A 19075-nucleotide genomic window follows, 5' to 3' on the forward strand; every position below is an offset into this window, starting at 1 on the left:
TAATATCCTGGACAATGGGTGCTAGTGGTAATGAATGGAGTAGCTTCTCCTTTGATCATCTTGACCAACAGTAGGTTGTTGGTTTTCACTTCTATGTGGTCATAGCCTTCGGCAAAGGCCTCCAACAGCCCATCTCTAACAGCCAATGCCTCTCCCTCTAATGCGCCTTTCACACACTGAACGAGCCATCTTGGTGCAACCAAAGCAAGAGCCCTACATATCTACAGGGCTTGTAGAAATGAAAAAGCTCTGATTGAGATGTTATATACCCTTTACATATGCTTTTAAGCTTCACTGTGCCTCGTCGTCACGGAATTGCTGCAATCCTTCATAGGGTCAGATGGATTTAGATAGTGCAAAAGAGCTGAGAATCAAATAGCTTAAAGAGATTCACAAGATTCAGGAAAGATAATACGGTAGGCTAGCGTAATTAGAGGTTTACAGCATTTAATTATTTTTTGATACCCCAATTTGATGATCCAGTTACTGTGGACGAACCAGGCATCAAGCTCTTGGCCCTAGCCCTGCTTAGAAAAGAAGCAAAGTCAAAGTGGATCAATCTCTGCGATCGATGGTCAGCCTTTGATGTGAGAGTCAAATAGGGAAGCAATGCGTGATGGGTGGATGTGATAGAGTGGCATGTTAGGCATCGAATGCGCGGCGCTCAAATGCACAGCAGCCCCCTTGTGCTCAAGTGGTCAGCCTGATCACGCCTTTGTGCCAAACCAAATTGAACTCTTCCATTCACTTTAGTTAATATTCAAGGAGATAAAATATTAATTTCTTTTAATAGAGTATAGATAAGAATTAAAGTTGATACCAAAAAAAAAAAAAAAGTGCCTAAGAGTTGAGAGTTGTGAAACAAGCATGGAAAAACAAAAATAGTCCATTCCAAAGTGATTCATCATCTTATTCTCCACATTCTCTGTCTCTTTTTCAATGAACATATTGTGTTTTGCCTGTAATTTTCGGTTGCTGTTTTGTCTCAGGCTACCCGGACCCTACATTGTGTGGTAGGGTTATGCATTAGATATACGTTCTAATGGCCGTTCAAATTTTATTTTCATGGAGCATCACAATGTGACAAAAAAAGAAATAAGTGTATTAAAATTGCAATTTAAATAAAGTTTATGAATGGTCCAATGATGACATTAGATGACTCATTATGGATTGGGAAACTTATATTACTCGTAGTAAGGACATTTTTTTAAAATTATTTTTAATTATTTTTTTAAATCTAAGAAATAAAAAATTGTCCTATATCCAAGGCATGACTTGCATCAAATGTTTATTGTATTTTCTTTGTATCTAGCAAAGCAAAAGATAAAAGATATTTCTAGCGAAGAGATGAGAGATAAATATTTGATTAAAAAAAAGATAAATATCACTTACCTCACCTCTTAGTTAAACAAATAGAACATAGACCCCCTCATAGTTGGATAATGTTACTTACCTCTCTTCTTACCTAGCAAATATATCAAACACCTCCCTTTTGTTTACTTTCTCGGTAAAATTTAATTTTTACTGTTAAATATTTTTCTAAAACCCCAAATCATCCTTGGCTAAAAATATATTTTTAATTTAAACCCTAAATTACTGTAATCACCCTAGCAGTTAAACCACAAGGATTTGACTCAATTTTCCAGCTTTCTCTTCCCCCAAGCTCTCAGCCTCCAAAAGATCATAAAGAATTTGTTTGTGAGTTACTTGAGCAATAAAATAGGGTTTTAAGGCTGAATTTTGAAAATACCCCTTTTTTGGGTAGGGGGCGGTCAGTCAAGTTGACTTGTCACCCAAGTCAACCGCCCTTTTAACTTTCAATTGTGAAAGCCATTTTCGATGAGCTTCGGAGGCTAGGTACTCCTAAACATTTCCCTATCAATTGTATAATTTAACTTAGCATTTGAGTCATCTAGCTTCAATTTTTGCTTCTTTTTTTGCTTTCGGGTTGCCTTTGTTTCTCCTCTTGAACTCAATTAAAGTGGCCGGCTCATCTTCTAGTTCATCCAACTCCATAAGTTCAATTTCCAAACTTCGGGTTTCAACTTGGATGGTCCAAAGTTATCTTCTACTAGAACTCCGGGTCTCAGACTTGAAACGATGGGTTATCGGATTAGAATTGTAAGAGATTTTACATAACATATTTTAACCCAACAAATATTAATTTATTTTAATAAAGTATAGATGAGAATTAAAATTGATACAAAAAAAAAATGTGCCTAAGACTTGCATGGAAAAGCAAAATAGTCTATTCCAAAGTGATTCATCGTCTTATTCTTTATATTTTTTGTTTCTTCTTCATCTTGTCTTGGTCTATTATCTCTGGACCCTAGAGTGGTGGTAAGCTTATTCATTAGATGTACGTTCCAACTACCATTCAAATTGTATTTTCATGAGAGCATCACAATATGACAAAAAAGAAAATGAGTGTATTACAATTGCAATTTAAATAAAGTTTAGAGCGTTTAGAGCAAATTGCACTGACACCCCAAAATGGAGGTCTTAAAGCACTAACACTCCACTTTATGTTTAAAAAGTATAGAGACCTCAAAATTGAATTTTCAATAGAGATATTTGTCTAATTTATTACTGAAAATCTTTCAGGACATTGTTTATTATAGGAATATTTTTGAAAATAAACAATGATTTAATCGTTTTCAGTGATAAATTTGACAAATATATCCAATAAAAATCCAATCTTGAGACATATCCAATAAATTTGACAAATTTAACATCATTATCTTATCGGAAGAATACGATATTCACTTGCTTATCTAATGTCAGGATATAGTTTGCGAATAAAGATGATACAATGATTAAGACTTAAAGGGGAACTTAATAAGGACAATAAAACAAAATAGTCCCTTTCTATCTATTTGTAATGATTATTAAATTAAATAATTTTAAAATCCCTGAAATCAAGCTTATAAATTGGATCAACTGAAACAGATTTTTGTTTTTGTTTTTGTTTTTGGTTGATAAACGGAATCGGTGTTAGATGTCATCAATCTGGCTGAATAGGAAACGTGAATTTAATGGCATATTCTACAATTAAGAACATTTAAATACGTTGGATAATTTATATGAATTATTTTGAGTTGACGATTGTCTGGTCCCAAAGTAGTATTATTATTACTAGTTTATTAATATAGTGATGCATTGAATTCATGAACGACTATCGTGAAAACTCATGGAAGGAATCCATTGCTTTTAGGATCCAATTAATTAACTAATCCATGGCTGTCATGAACTCATTGTACGACCAATTTACCAAAAAAAAGAAAACAAAAGTTATTAAAATAGTTTAAATGATTTTGATGAGTTTGGATTAGCGACCCCGACGCTTTCTTACCACAAAATCAGTGGGGCTACGGTGAAAAATACTTTTTTGAAAAAAATAAAAAATAAAAATCCTTTTCACCAGTGGGACCCACTAGTTTTTGTGGTCAGGAAGCCATGGGGTAGCACAGAGTGCTCCCCCCCACCCCCGACGGGGAGAAGATCCGGATTCGATTTTGACATGAAAATTTAACGTGATTCATGCCACCATATAAGTTTTATTTGGAGTTCGGATCACCTCCCTATCAAGAGAGCAGTTTGTGTTTATCGATGTTTTTCGACTACAAAAGTAAGAATATTTATAGAGGACTACTCTTAGCCTATGCCCTAGAACTTATATACAAATTTTCATTCGTGAGCCCTACCTTTTATTATGGTAAAAAAGCGTAAGGGGAAAAATTGCTTCCCCAATGAAAAAGTGATCCCAATCTTTTCATTTGGGATCTTGTTTCAGTGATGTGTTAGACATTGTGGTATTTGTGGTGCCCATCGGCAGATGCATGTCCCCTGGATTCTATTCAACCCCGTCTGCTCAAAACATGGTTTGGTTCATTTTTAAAGAAAAATAGGTTTTGTGTCACCTTCTCTTTATTGTTTCGGGTAAGAAGTTGCATGTATTAAAATCTACTGAGAAAATAACCTGGGGGCAAATAGTCTACCAACTAGGGAGAAGAAATAGGCCATACAATCATACTTGGCATTGACCAGGCCCTCTGAGCCAAAATGTCTGCTGGGACATTAGACACTCTTGGAACATAAGCAAAATCGCATAAATTAACCAAACCCGAAAGCCTACAGACATTGTGTAGAATATTACAAACATCTAAATGAGGATGGTTAAATATGCACATGGTATTTTGAGCAGTTGAGATTTAATGAAAAATCTACATGGTGTGCATCCGACGGTGGGCACGACAGGCACCACCACATCAGACGCACAATTGAAGCAAAATCCCTTTGTTTGCCGTTGTGTCAGTATTTTTTGTGTGACTCTTAAGATCGTGACATTTTCAAGATTCAACAATATGGATTTTCTTGACCGTGCATCGAACACACTAATATGAATATTTATTCCCAGAGTAAGGGAACTCACTGGTCAAGTTAATACACACTAAACATAATTATTTTTTTTTTGAAAACTAAATATGAGTAAAAATAAGAGAAACTACTACAGTGTGACCAAATTCTTAAACTTGCATTGAAGGTTAACCTACATTCATATATTTTAGTAAGCAACTCGATCGAATGACATGATTTTTGAGATCTGTGACAAAAATAACACCCAGTCCAAAACCCATTACTAATCTCATTTTCTAATAGGGGTGCAAGGGTGTAATGTTATCAAACAATACAAATATGTCATAGCATTATTGTACATATCTTTTTAAATATAATGTTACAGTAGTACACATGTAAACAGCTGAGGCTCTTTATCCTAGGGCTGCAATTGGGCCGGTGGGCCGGGCTTTTGCAATCCCAAGCCCAGCCCTATATGTTCTAATCTGAGTCCATTCCCGCCCTAATTGGACCAGGTCGGGATGGGTTGGCCCTGATTGGCCCTAATTGGCCATAACCCTGATTAGCCCTGTCCCTGACCCTGATTAGCCCTAATTGGCCCTGTCCCTAGCCCCAGATTAGCCCGATTGGCCCTAGCCCTAATTGGCCCTGTCCCCAGCCCTAATTGGCCTGACCCTGATTAGCCTTGTCTGTGGCCCTGATTGACCCTATCTTGGCCCAAGCCTTAATTGGTCCTATCCTTGGACCTAAAATATAAAATATAAATTCATAAAAATAAAAGTATCATAAGTAAACTAAAAATAAAATTCATAGAAATATGGATTCAAGCTCATACAAAATGATAAAATAATCAATAAGTTGATAATGTTGCTTTAAACATAAATAAATTCATACTCCATAATTATATATTGATCTCTCAAAGTCTCTCATTGCTTTGACGATGGAAATTGAAAACCTCTCCCATTACTTTGGTGATCGAAATTGAAAACCCCTCCCATTGATATCCTTATTTTACAAAAAAAAAAAAAAAAAAAAAAATAATATTCAAATCTTTGTTAACAAGTAAATCAACGATAATTTAGTATTGATATTTTTTTCGTAGTTAAAGAAAATTATATTTTAGTTACAAACATAGCTATCTATTCTTACAAACATTGGAGGCAAAAGAAAGATGTCAATAGTCATGATGAGAAGTTGGAGTCTAGATTTGTTAGATATTAATTCTCTATATACTAGCTTTTATTATTTATAATATATTATCTCGCCTTAGCCCCCAAAAAAAAATTAATGAATTTTTGGAACTAAAAATGACTTAATTCGAAAAATAAAAATTATCTTAAAAATAATATAAAAAGTGAACTCATAGTCTAATATGATCAAAATGACTGACGGTAAAAGTCGAGACTTATAGTTATATCAATGTTATGTGAAGATTAGGGTAAAAATCTAATACACGATTAGGGTCAAATTAACATTAAGACTAGAGCCAAAATTAGGTGGATGCTTACTACATTGGTAATGAATATATAATTTATTTTTATTAATTTTTTACAAAACATGATCATGTTTTTAAAATTTGACACGTATGAAATATTCACCTATGTGGATTATAATTAATTCGTCTTCATATGGGTGGAGGGTTCAGACTCAAATCAGGGCCATAATAATGGGTTTAAATCAGGGCCAAAATTAGGGCCAGGATCAATTGCCAAGATAAGGGCTAGGATTCGGGTCAATATCATGGTCAGAATCAAAGCCAAAATCAGGGAGGGACCGGGATGGGCTGAGCGGGCCAGAGAGTAATCCCAAGCCCGCCCTTGGCCCTAGTTCAGAGCTAGAATATTTTGGCCCTAACCCGCCCTTAGGGCCAAAATCTTTAGCCCATGCCCTATTCGAGCTCAGGGCGGGTTAGGGCCGCTAGGGCCAAACTTGCACCCCTACTTTGTTCCCCCCCCCCCCCCCAAAAAAAAAAAGAAAGAAAGATGATGTTGAATTCTATTTTCAAATATCAATTTTAGCATTGAATAAAAAAGTCCTTCTATTTTTTTTTTTTTAATTTCATTTTTATCCCATAAATGGTTAAATGAGTCAAGTTATTTAATCAATATGAGTGTTCTATATCAAAAATATTGCTAGCTATATAAATTAAAACCATCTACATACTAAATTTTTCATCAGAAGGATGCGACATTTACTTGTTTATCTTATAAATATAGGAATAATGATGATACAATGATTAAGACTTAAAAATAATTTAAAAGGGAAAAGAACACAAAATACTCCAGTAAAATTCTTCATTTTGAAATACCCTAAGTCAAGCTTATAAATTGAATCAAGAGTTTTTTGCGAGGTGTCTACTTAAGTGGTAATTCCAAGTGGGCCTATAATTCATGAATGTCCACTTAAGTGCGCTAAATTAAATTGCACGGCACATACTTTGCATTTTTTGTAAAATTGCAAGTTACCCATGATTAACTTTTCCGTTAATTCAGAATTAAAATGACCATTTTGCCCATAATGTGTTGGTAAATATAAATTTTGTCTTCTATATTTAAGAATTTTATTTCATGGTGTTTGATGCATCATTATTATTATTATTTTAAATTTTAGTAAGAAGTTAAAGACCCTCGGTCTCTTATACATTACTAGTTAATGGTGTGAAGAAGGGTTCTTTTTGCCCCTCCCGCGGTATTAGACAAGGTGACCCTCTCTCTCCCTTCATTTTTATCCTTGGGTCTCAGATCTTAAGCTCTATTATAGCTACGGCTGAAGATCAAGGCCTAATCAAAGGCATCAGCGTCAAAACTAGGACTCCTCGAATTTCTCATCTCCTGTTTGCTGATGATTGTTTGATGTTTTCTGAAGTGAATCTGCATCAGGTCAATCACCTTAAGAGTTGTATGGAGCTTTATTGCCAGGCTAGTGGTCAAGCCATCAATGAGGGTAAATCTTCCTTTACTTTTAGCCCCAATACACCTGCTCGGTTTAGAAGATGGTTCTCCAGGATTCTCAAAATCAAGTATGGGGAGGGCCCTTCCAAATATTTGGGTTTGCCGGCTGATTTTGGTGTCAAAAAGTCTGTCATCTTCAAAGATGTTGGAGAGAAAGTGGGTAAGCGTACCCTCGGTTGGAAATCAAAACTCTTATCTCAAGCGGGTCGCGAAACCCTCATTAAATCGGTTGCCTCGGCCATCCCCTCTTTTGCAGGGTCCCACTTTCTCCTACCGGTGAATCTTCATCATGATATTAGGAAGGCGATATCAAACTTTTATTGGGGTCAGAAGGAAGATGAACACAGAATCCATTGGATGTCATGGTCCAGACTATGCAGGTCTAAGGAGAAAGGAGGGCTTGGTTTTCGTGATCCGCTCCTCCATAATCGTGCGTTATTGGCCAAAGTGGCTTGGCGTCTTTGGGCATTTCCGGATTCACCATGGGCTAAGTTTATTAAAGCAATCTACTACCCCCACTGTAGCTTCTTGGAAGCTAGGAAAGGCTCTGGTGCATCTTGGGCATGGCAGAGCATCATCAAAGGCAGGGACATTCTTATGATGGGTCTCATATCACTGATTGGTAATGGAGCCAATACCCCTATATGGAATTCAAACTGGATTCCAGAGTCACCAAATTTCAGGGTCCTGTCTGCTAAACCTAGCTGGTGCTCACTTCAGTGGGTCTCCGATCTTATTGAGCCCACTTCGAGATCGTGGAATACAAGTCTGTTACATCAATTATTTACAACTCAGGAAGTGAATGCAATTTTAAAAATTCAGCTCAGTAGATTACCAGTGGAGGATTCAGATCGTGGGGAGGTTCTGCGAATGGTGTTTTCTCTGTGAAGAGTGCTTATCATCTACAATGCAACCGCCGGGATTACCAATCCAGCCGAGCACCATCAACATCTCGCCGCCAGGTTTGGGAAGCTATTCCTCCGAAGTCTTGGAAACGGATCTGGGGTGCCCAATGCTATCCAAAGGTTCGATCTTTTTTGTGGAGAGCTTTGAATCAAGCTACGGCGACTGGAGACAACCTACAGATCAGACATATTAACATAGACCCTACCTGTTTGAGGTGTGGTAAAGAGATGGAGTCGATCGATCACCTACTGTTCAACTGTGATTTCTCCCGAGCCGATGCAGACCGGCCGCAAGTGCCTCTCTGGAGCTGTGGAACTGATACATCAGCCTACTCTGGCTAGCATCATCAACGATTGGGACAACCTGCGTTTCCCTGATGCGAAATCGAGTAAAGCAGCTTTCAGCCTCTTCTCCTTCACATGCTGGTTTTTCTGGTTAGCAAGAAACGATTTTTATTTTAGTGGGGAGAAGTGGAGCCCTGATCGTGTTGTGGAGAGAGTTTGGCATGCTTACCGGGAGTTTTGGAGCATCTTCTCGCCTCCAACCCCGACGGTAAACGAGATCGATCGTTTATGGAGTCCTCCAGCTGATGGTGCCTTCAAGATAAATTCGGATTTCTCTTTCTCTGAGGTCGATCACCGTGCCGGAATGGGGTTTGTGCTGAGAGATTCGTCTGGGTTATGCCGATTTGCAGCTTCCATCCCTGGTACTCCCGACGCCATTTTTATAGGGGAAGCTGTGGCTTTAAGAGAAGCGATCCTGTGGGCTGGTACAGCAAGGTTGCAAAATGTGTCGTTTGAGAGTGACTGTTCCAATCTGATCGATTCCCTTCAAGACCCTTTTCTCCCCACCAATCGTAATGCCTATCGTGTGGTTGAGGACATTAGGCTGTTGCTCTCTGCGGAACCGTCTTGGTCGGTTCGCTATGTTTCTAGGTGGGCTAACTGTGTAGCCGACTCCCTAGCTTGGAAGGCCCAGTCCGTGGCAAGTTGGACTGTTTGGCCTCGTTCCACTCCTTGGCTTCTTGAAGCTTGTAATCGAGATGTCTTGGCTTTTTCTTGCCAGTTTGATAATTAAATATCCTATTACCAAAAAAAAAAAAAAAAGACTTCATTCATAAACAAAGGATATGCAGACAAAATTTTTTTTTTTAAAATAAATAAACAAATGATAGATGCATGAAAACACAAGGTTCAGTAAGAACCAAGGAGCGGAAATTGACCAAGTTGCCAACATGCAATAGACAAGGTTCATCCGAACTAAGGAATGGGTCAAGCGCAATAAACCCTTAGAAGAGCTGTAACAATCACAGCAACAGTTAAGCACAATAGATATGATATACGCATCTTCTATTACCATCACCCAAAAAGAGGTGAAGACATGCCACAAAGGCGGAGACAAAATGCGCCACAAAGGCAGATATTTTGGTTGTCGTGGTGGTGACACCGGTATTGCGGAGAAGGTTTTGGAACGCTATCCGTAGATGCTGTTGATGCGGAGACTAGCAACAATAGGGGACTACCTGCAAAAGCTCATCGTAGTAGAACTTGTACTTCTAGATCTGGAGTTTTTTCGCGAATTCACCAAGGCTTGCTTCAACCTAATATATATATATTTTTTTAATCAAAAACTTATAAAAACAGAGAGACAATGATGGAAAAGAAACAAATGGGAGACGAAGAGATGGAGAAAAGAGAGAAACAAAGAGACAAGAATAGAGGAATGGAAAAGACCGAGAAAATCGAAGAAAAGAAACCCTTGCAGAGGGAAACAAGAAGAGAGGTGGTGAGAGAGACGGAAAGGATGCAAGGGAGAAATAGAGCAAGACGGAGAAAGAAACAGGGAGAAGAAAGTAGAGAAGAGACGAAAAAAGAAAAATTGATTGCGCCTGGTGGGAGTCGAACCCACAATTCCGGGGTCTTCACAATTACGAGGCCGAAGACCCCGCAATTCCGAGGCCGAAGCCAAATCAGTCAATTGATTTTAAGCTTTGAGCTACAGGCGCTATATGTATTCCTAATTGCAAAGCAAAATATATATCCACAAAATAGCATCCACATCTTAGCATTTATTTGGCATGATTTTTATCTATTTTTAAAAATCAGAAAAGAGAAAATTCATTTTGGATTAAAATGAAAAATCGTTTGATTACCATTACGTGAAATAGATTTTTTTATTTTTTATTTTGTTAAAAGTTATGTTTGGCATTACCTCTCTCTCTGCAACAGATTTTTTTTTTTAAGCTTCAAAACTTGTAATGAAAAAGAAAAGTATTTATCATCCTGCCTTCTTATGAATGAAAAGTCATTTAAAATAGTCTTCATAAACTTGATATCAAACAAGACATATAACACAATCCACCGGCATAGAGTGTACTAAGGCTCTTTTTGGTATCAATTATCATTGTCAATTATGAGAAATTTTCATTATTTTAAATTGTTTGGCATCTATCCTGAATTTTATTTTTATTTAAAATAATAGAAAAACCTCCAAAATCCATAATGAACTTTTTGTCCATTATGGATTATGATGAGAATTTCATTATCTTCATTTGTGTAAGTTTACTTAAAGTTCTATAAGTAAGATGAGGTTAAAATAGTCAATACACATTCTTTTATAACAACCATACTTTTTCCTTCTTTTTTCACTTGTTTACTATCATTTTTAATAATTTTTTATCTTGACACCAAACTTATTTTCCATTTCATAATTTATTTTCGATAAAATTCACCAAACCATTTTTCATTCTTGACCAATAATGAATTCTTGTACTTATTTATTTTAAATAGGCATAATAGAGAATGAGAATTGATACCAAAAAGAGCCTAAGTAACAAGAAGAAATTAGTGTATACATGTTATGATCTTTATATCCAATCAAAATCTATACCTAAAAAATGGTTTTGGGGTGCATAATTGTGGTCTATTACAAGTTTATAATGTCTTTCTGGTAAATGAAAACTGAATGCTCATCAACCAAATTCCTCCATGAAATATCCAAACCCATTAGCACCACAACATATAAGCCCTATATCAGTTATCTTTGCCTTGTTCTCCTCCAAGAGACAAGGTAGAGAACCATGTCTGTTTTGACATTATATCACCCGTAAAGGTTATTGTTTTATTACTATTCACGTTTCCTAAAATGGTGAAGTTACGATACATGATAAATATGTGATATTAAATTCTATTTTCAAATATCAAATGACTATTTATTCGGTTAACATCATTGTTTTATTGAAAGAATGCAATATTCACTTACTTGTCGAATGTCGCGATACAAATTGTAAATACAAAAGTAAAGATGATGCATAATTGCTGAGACTTGAAGAAGTAACTTAATAGCGACAATAAAACAAAATAATCCCTTTCTATCTATTTGTGATGGATATTAACAATTAAAAAATTATCAATTTTGAAGTAAATAATTTTAAAATATCTTTAAATCAACCTTATAACTTGAATAATTGAAACAGAATCCTTTTTTTGTTTTTGATTTTGAATTATTTTGAGTTGACGATTGTCTGGTCCCAAAGTACTCTTATTGGTATATAGTGATGCATTGAATTCAAGAACGACTCTCGTGAAACTTATGGAAGGAATCCATTGCTTTTGAGAGATCCAATCAATTATCTAATCCATTGTTGTCATGAACTAACTCATTGTACGACCCAATTACGAAAGCTATTAAACGATTTTGACATGAAAATTTAACGTGATTCATACCATATTATGACTCTGCGTTTTGTGTTCGGATCACCTTCCTGTACAGAAGCAGTTTGTGTTCTTTGATGTTTTTCGATTACAAAAACTAAGGAGTCAAAGAGGACCCACTATGGGTCCACGCCTAAAAACTTCTACACAAATTTTCATTCTTAAACTCCCCTAGTTTTTGAGGTCAAAAGGTGCCAGGGAAGAACAAACTGCTCTCTAATGGAGAGTTGATTTCGATTCTTCCATTTAAGATCTTACTTGGTGTGCCAGACGTGGTGGTGTTTATGTTCTCACCGTTAGAACAAACCACGTGGATTCAATCAACCTCATTTGCTCAAAACATGATTTGGTTCATTTTAAAGAAAATCGATTTTGTGTAACTTAAGTCGGTTAAATGTGCACTTGGTATTTGGAGCCATTTGAGATTCAATGAAATCCACGTGACATGCATCCAATGGTAGGCATTGTAGGCAGTGGCGGAGCCACGTTGGGACCGGAGGGGGCCATGGCCCCCCCCGGATTTTTTGAAATTGTAGATATTCTTGTTTTTTTCCTTATCTCTCTATCTTTAAATGTGAAATACCACTATTTGGCCCCCTCCAAAAATTAAAAATAAAAGTTTAAGATAAAGATGATGTGTACAAATGTCATTCATAATTTTTATCTAACGGTTATCATTAAATCCCTAGTTTTAAGGAATAAAATGTTAAATTCTAATTAAAAACTAACTTAAAAAGTAACTCACGATCCATGAATTTCTCATTATATATTCTCTCATATTTTCATTTATATTTATTCTCTCATGAATCTCTCTTTTATTCCTATTTTTTCTCTTTTTTCTTTCTCACACGTCTCACAAAATATTGAAGTAGTTAGCAAATTTTGAAAATTTCCTAAATCTTCTCCACATAAGGTATTCACTCTCTCTTTCTCAAATTATTCCTTTTTCTCTCTCTCTCTCACTCACAAATTTTCTATTAATTTACCTAATTTTTAATGTAAACTCCACATTAAAATATAATAATATATTCTGATATGGGACCTACAGTGGGTCCCACATTGGCCCACATACATTCGCCCCCCCCCAATGTTCAATCCTGGCTCCGCCCCTGATTGTAGGTACCAGTACCACCACATCAAATTGTTTTTTTGCCGCAGTACAAGTATTTTTTCGTGCAACTCTTAGATCGTGAGTTTCAAGATTCAACAATATAGATCTTTGTAACTCTACATGGAACACATCAATATAAATATTTGTTGTCGGAATAAGCGAACCCGCTGGTCAAATTAATACTCACTAAATATGATTTTTTTTGTTTCCTATTTCCGTTGAAACTGTAATCGCAGATGTGTAACCGTGATCGAAATTGAGAAGTGCCAAAGGTAAAGCTAGAAGGAGCCAAGCGTTTGATGACGGAGTTCGGTTCTAAGACCTACGTCTCCGAGACTCAGGTACGAGTCCAATCTAATATGGGAATCGTTTGAAACACTTACAAATCTTGGAAGGAAATCATACAACGAAAGGGTAATCACAAAAAACAATAGCACGCCTCTGAATAGCCTTCTAAGCACTCCATCACCCCAGTAGAATCTTCAATTTGCAGCAGCAGTCTCCACTTCCGAGCAAGATCGCAAGCCAGGGGAAACGAAGAACAAAGAGGAAGAAAGAAAACCCTTGAAACCCAGAAAATCTGATTTTCGCATACGACTTATCTAACCCAATTGAACCAGAAACATCTTATACAAATAGATTGCCTAGAAACATGCATCATTGCAAAATCCAAAAACTTTCCAGCAATTACTCTTAATATCCTGGACAATGGGTGCTAATAGTAATGAAGGAGCAGCTTCTCTTTTGATCTTCACCAACTGTAGTTGTTGGTTTGACTTGTGTTCTATGTGGTTATAGCCTTCAGCAAAGGCCTCCAACAGCCCATCTCTAACAGCCAATGCTTTTCACATGCAGTATGAGCCATCTTGGTGCAACTGAAGCAAGAACCCTTCTTATCTACAAGGCTTATAGAAATGAAAATGCTTTGATTGAGATGGTATATATATCATGGTGTAAACGGATCGGATAGTGGTAATACCATATCCGCATCTTATTATATTCGGTCGAATTCGGATGATATCCGGCCTATTAGTTTTCAGATGGATTTAGTCGGATTAGGATGATAATCGGATAATTATTTTCTTAAGTAGATTCTTCTAAATGGCCATATATATAAATTGAATATAGATTTTCGACTACCTATTGACATTTTTGCCATTTTATCTATGAGGTTAGGTTTGAAATTTAAGAATTTAACAATTTTGATATTTATTTTAGTAAAAAATCTATAAAATAGGCAGATATCTCAAGTAAAAAAAATATAAAATAAAAAAATAAATCCAAATAAGTTACTTAATTGGATAATTGTATTGGACAGATAATAATCAGTAAGAAATGAGTATACCATGTATGCATCCTATTAGTAATCGGATGGATGCGAATGCGAGTTAGGGACGGATTTCGGTTATTCATTTACACCCCTCATAGTTAGGACATTTTTTTTAATCTATAAAATAAAAAATTATTTTATTCTATATCCAAAGCATGACTTGCATCAAATGTTCATTGTATTTTCCCTTATCTACCAAAGCAAAAGGTAAAGATATTTCCCACAAAGAGATGAGAGATAAATATTCGAATAAAAAAATTTTATATATGAAAATACTGATGTAATAACATATTAATTGAATTACATTTCTCTTGCATTCTATTTGTTTTGGCTTAAACTTTTACTAGAAAGAAGGGAGTAGAAAACTTTATTTTTTCTCGAAAAAAATAAAATTTACACCAAGACAAGGTACACATTTTGCAACTTTTCACCAAACAAAAAACATTTTTTAACATGTGGAAGTATGTTGATTTAAAAAGAAAGCATGCCACTGTGAGCGATGTTATTTTGTGCTAATTATTATTAGGTGGTATTTAGTCATTTATGTTTTTATCATTTTTCATTCTTAGAGATTCCATAGAAGGTGTTTGATGAAATGATTGAGATCAAGGCTGTTTCCAGTGTTTGATTCATTATCTTTTTTGTTGTAGGAAATAATATTTACAAGTCTTTACTTGATATTGAAGTTGTGTTAACAGTAATATTTGAACTTAGTAGAATTGTGGTTGGTTTTTGCCATATCCTACCCTTGAAGGCACTATCTCGACTGAAATGTAAGACATTTAACAAAATAAAAAAGAGTTTTTTCTATGGCACCCCCTTAGTGGGCCCCAAATTAGTGATTACCCCCTTAAGTACTATAAATTACATGACGTCTCCTTGCTTAAAATCAAATATTCCAAGTTATCCTCCTTAATGATCATGTAGTTTGACCGTTAAGTTTGGGTTCTAAAATAACAAATATTGTAAAATCTCCTAAAATCTTAACCCAATAATCCATCGTTTCAAAAAAGGATTTGATAGATTAACAAGAAGGAAAGATACTACGGTAGGCTAGCCTAATTAGAGGTTTAGGGCATTTATTTGGGTGCTGTACACCATAGTGCAACCTATGCCCCTTTAACTTTCGGCTATGGAAGTAATTTTTGAAGGGTTTCAGAGGCTAGATACTCCTAAATATTTTATAATCAATGGTATAATTTATCTTGACATTTGAGTTCTTTAGCATTGATTGTTGTGCATATCAAGACCTCATTTTCATACAATCTTTACTTATATATTGACTGATGTAGGAAACAGCACTCTAAATAATTAAAAAAAATACAAACCGCAGAGTACACAAAGCGAAACGAACCAAGGAGCGGCAATGACCAAACGCGCACATGCAATGGACGGCCAGCCGAGGATAAGGGTTGGGCAAGCCCAAAATGGATCGCGTCCATAATACCCTTAGAACAAACACCCACAAGGGGGAGATACAAACACCCACTAGGGGAGATACAAACACCCACATAGGGGAACCCACAAAACGCCGCAAGGGCGGACACAAAACCCTACGGGGGCGATGGAGCAACGAAAGTGCGGAGAAGGGGCCCCCCCCCCCCGCCGTATAGGCGTACTAGCAAGCCCGACGAACAACTGACCCAAAGTTGGAGTTGTCCGCGGTGCACCAAAAAAACGCTCCCCGCACCAGAAACGCCGAAGCCGAACCAAAGGCCGGATGAAAAAAAGAAAGAAAAATAAAAATAAAAACAAGAAACAAAAACAAAGCGCGCAAACCACGGATCAAGGGGAAACCCAGATCGGAAACGGAGAAAGCGAAACGGAGGCGGAGACGGGAAAGAGGAGCAGGAGATGCCGGGAGAGAGAAACAGAGAGGGCGGGAGAGAAAACGAGAGAAACGAAACGGAGAGAGAAAGAAAAGAGAGACGGGAGAGATAAAACGAGAGAGAGAAACAGAGAGGGAAAACGGGAGAGAGAGAAACGAGAGGGCGGGAGAGAGAAACGGGAGAGAGAAACGAGAGGGAAAACGGGAGAGAGAGAAACGAGAGGGCGGGAGAGAGAAACGGGAGAGAGAAACAGAGAGGGCGGGAGAGAAACGAGAGAGGGCGGAGAGAGAAACGGGAGAGAAAAACGAGAGGCGGAGAGGAAACGGGAGAGAGAAATGGGAAGGAGAAACAGAGAGGGCGGGAGAGAGAAAACGGGAGAGAGAAACAGAAGGGAAAGAGAGAGAACGGGAAACGGAAGGGGAACAGGGGAGGCGGAGAGACTACTCAGGCGAGTCTCTCCGCCTCAAACGTCTCGATCTGATGGAGTTGCAGAGCGGCTGATGGAGGAGTTGCTGTTGACCTTTATTGACTGATGTATTTACAACAATGTTTGTAGGGTTTGAAAAATTAAATATAAAGAAAAAGGGAAAACCAAGGCAAATTAATCTTTCAAAAGGTTTACAAAAAGTGATTGCGCCTGGTGGGATTCGAACCCACAATTCCAAGGCCGAAGCCTAATCATTTCTTGCTGTGAGCTACAGGCGCTTTCTGTAAATTTAGTTGAATATATATCTATAAAAGTATCATCCACATCTTACGCTTTCTTTGACATGAATTTTATTTTTAATTTTTAATTATTTTTTAAAATCAGAAAAACCAAAATTTTTAAAAATCAGAAAAGATTACTCATTTTGGGTTAAAATGAAAAATCGTTTGGTTACCATTAAGTGATTTTTTTTTTTTTTTGTTAAAAAATATGTTTAGCATTACCTCTCTCGCAACTGAGTTTTTAACTTGAAATGAAAAAGAAAAGTATGTAAATCCTCTTGCCATGAATGGAGGATACTTCATAATAGTCGTTCATAAACTTGATTCCAAACAAGACATATAACACAGTCCACCAATCATATAGTATACTAAGTCACAAGATGAAACTAGTTTATACATGTTATGCTCTCTAAACCCGATCAAAATCTATACCTGAAAACAAGGTTTGGGTGCATAATTGTGGTCTCTTACAAGTTCATAATGTATTTCTAGTAAATGAAAACTGAACACTCATTAACCAGATTCCTCTAAGGAATATTTAAACCCATCAATACCATAGCATATAAGTCCTATAATAGTTGTCTTTGCCTTGTTCTCCTCCTCCAAGAGACAAGGCAGAACCAATGTTTACTGTTTATTTTGGCATTAAAACTTGAATCACCCGTAAAGGTTATTGTTTTGTTGTTGTTCACATTATCTAAAACGGTAGATTTACGATACTTGATAAACATGTGAGATTGAATTCTATTCTCAAATGTCAAATGACTGTTTATTTTTAAAAACATCATTGCTTTATCGAAAAATACGATATTCACTTATTTATCAAATGTTAGTATATATATTGTAAATATGAGAATAAAGATGATGCAATGATTGAGACTTGAAGAAGTAACTTAATAGAGACAAGAAAACAAAATAATCCCTTTCTACCCATTTGTAATGGATATTGACAATTAACAAATTATTAATTTTGAAATTAAGTAATTGAAAATACCTTTAAATCAAGCTTATAACTTGAATCAATTGAAATATAATATATATATATTTTTTGAATTATTTTGAGCTGACGATTGTCTGGCCCCAAAGTAGTATTATTAATTAGTACTATTTTATTATATGGTGATGCATTCAATTCAAGAACGACTCTCGTGAAACTCATGGAAGGAATCCGTTGCTTTTAATTAGGATCCAATTAATTAACTAATCCATTGCAATGTCATGAACTCATTGTACGACCAATTTACCAAAAAAAAAATAAAAGAAAGACGAAAGTTAGTAAAATAATTTCAATGATTTTGACATGAAAATTTAACGTGATTCATGCTATCATGTAAGTTTCGTTTGGAGTTTGGATTACCTCCCTATCACTAGAGCATTTTGTGTTTATCGATGTTTTTCGACCACAAAAATAAGAAGAGTTATAGAAGACTTACTCTTGGCCTACGCCCTAGAATTTGTATACAGATTTTCATTCGCGAGCCCCACCTATTATTATGGTCAAAAAATGTAAGGGAAGAACAAAATGCTGCCCCAATGAGAAAGTGATCACAATCTCTTCATTTGGGATCTTGTTTCAGTGATGTGTCAGACGTTGTGGTATTTGTGGTGCCCACCTACAGATGCATGTCCCCTAGATTCTATTCAACCCCATCTGCTCAAAACATGGTTTGGTTCATTTTAAAGAAAAATAGGTTTTGTTTCACCTTTGTTATTATTATTATTTTTTTTTGATAAGAAGTTGCATGCATTAAAAACTACTGAGAAAATAACCTGGGGGCAAATAGTCTACCAACTAGGGAGAGAAAATAGGCCATACAGTAAAACTCGGCATTGACCAGGCTCTCTGAGCCAAAATGTCTTCTGGGACATTAGACACTCTTGGAATATAAGCAAAATCGCAAAAATTAACCTAATCCGAAAGCCTACAAACATTGTGTATAATATTACAAACATCTAAATGAGGATGTTTAAATGTGCACATAGTATTTTGAGCAATTAAGATTTAATGAAATCTACATGGTGGACATCCGATGGTGGGCAACACAGGCACCAGCACATCAGACGCACAACTGAAGCAAGATCCCTTTGTTTTCCATGTGTCTGAATATTTTGCGCAATTCTTAGATCGTGACATTTTCAAGATTCAACGATATAGATTTTCTTGACTGTCC

At 36.2% G+C, this 19075-nt stretch overlaps 1 protein-coding gene across 1 annotated transcript; it reads left to right on the forward strand.

The window, feature by feature from the left end:
• Positions 1-8489: 8489 nt before the first annotated feature.
• Positions 8490-9290, forward strand: LOC149014782 (uncharacterized). Its single transcript, XM_089155339.1, has one exon. The coding sequence runs from the start codon at positions 8490-8492 to the stop codon at positions 9288-9290; it is 801 nt and encodes a 266-aa protein (XP_089011465.1).
• Positions 9291-19075: the final 9785 nt, after the last annotated feature.

Source organism: Hakea prostrata, chromosome 5 (assembly GCF_041222555.1).
Source record: "Hakea prostrata isolate BN-2017 chromosome 5, UWA_Hpros_2, whole genome shotgun sequence".
NCBI classification, from domain to species: domain Eukaryota; kingdom Viridiplantae; phylum Streptophyta; class Magnoliopsida; order Proteales; family Proteaceae; genus Hakea; species Hakea prostrata.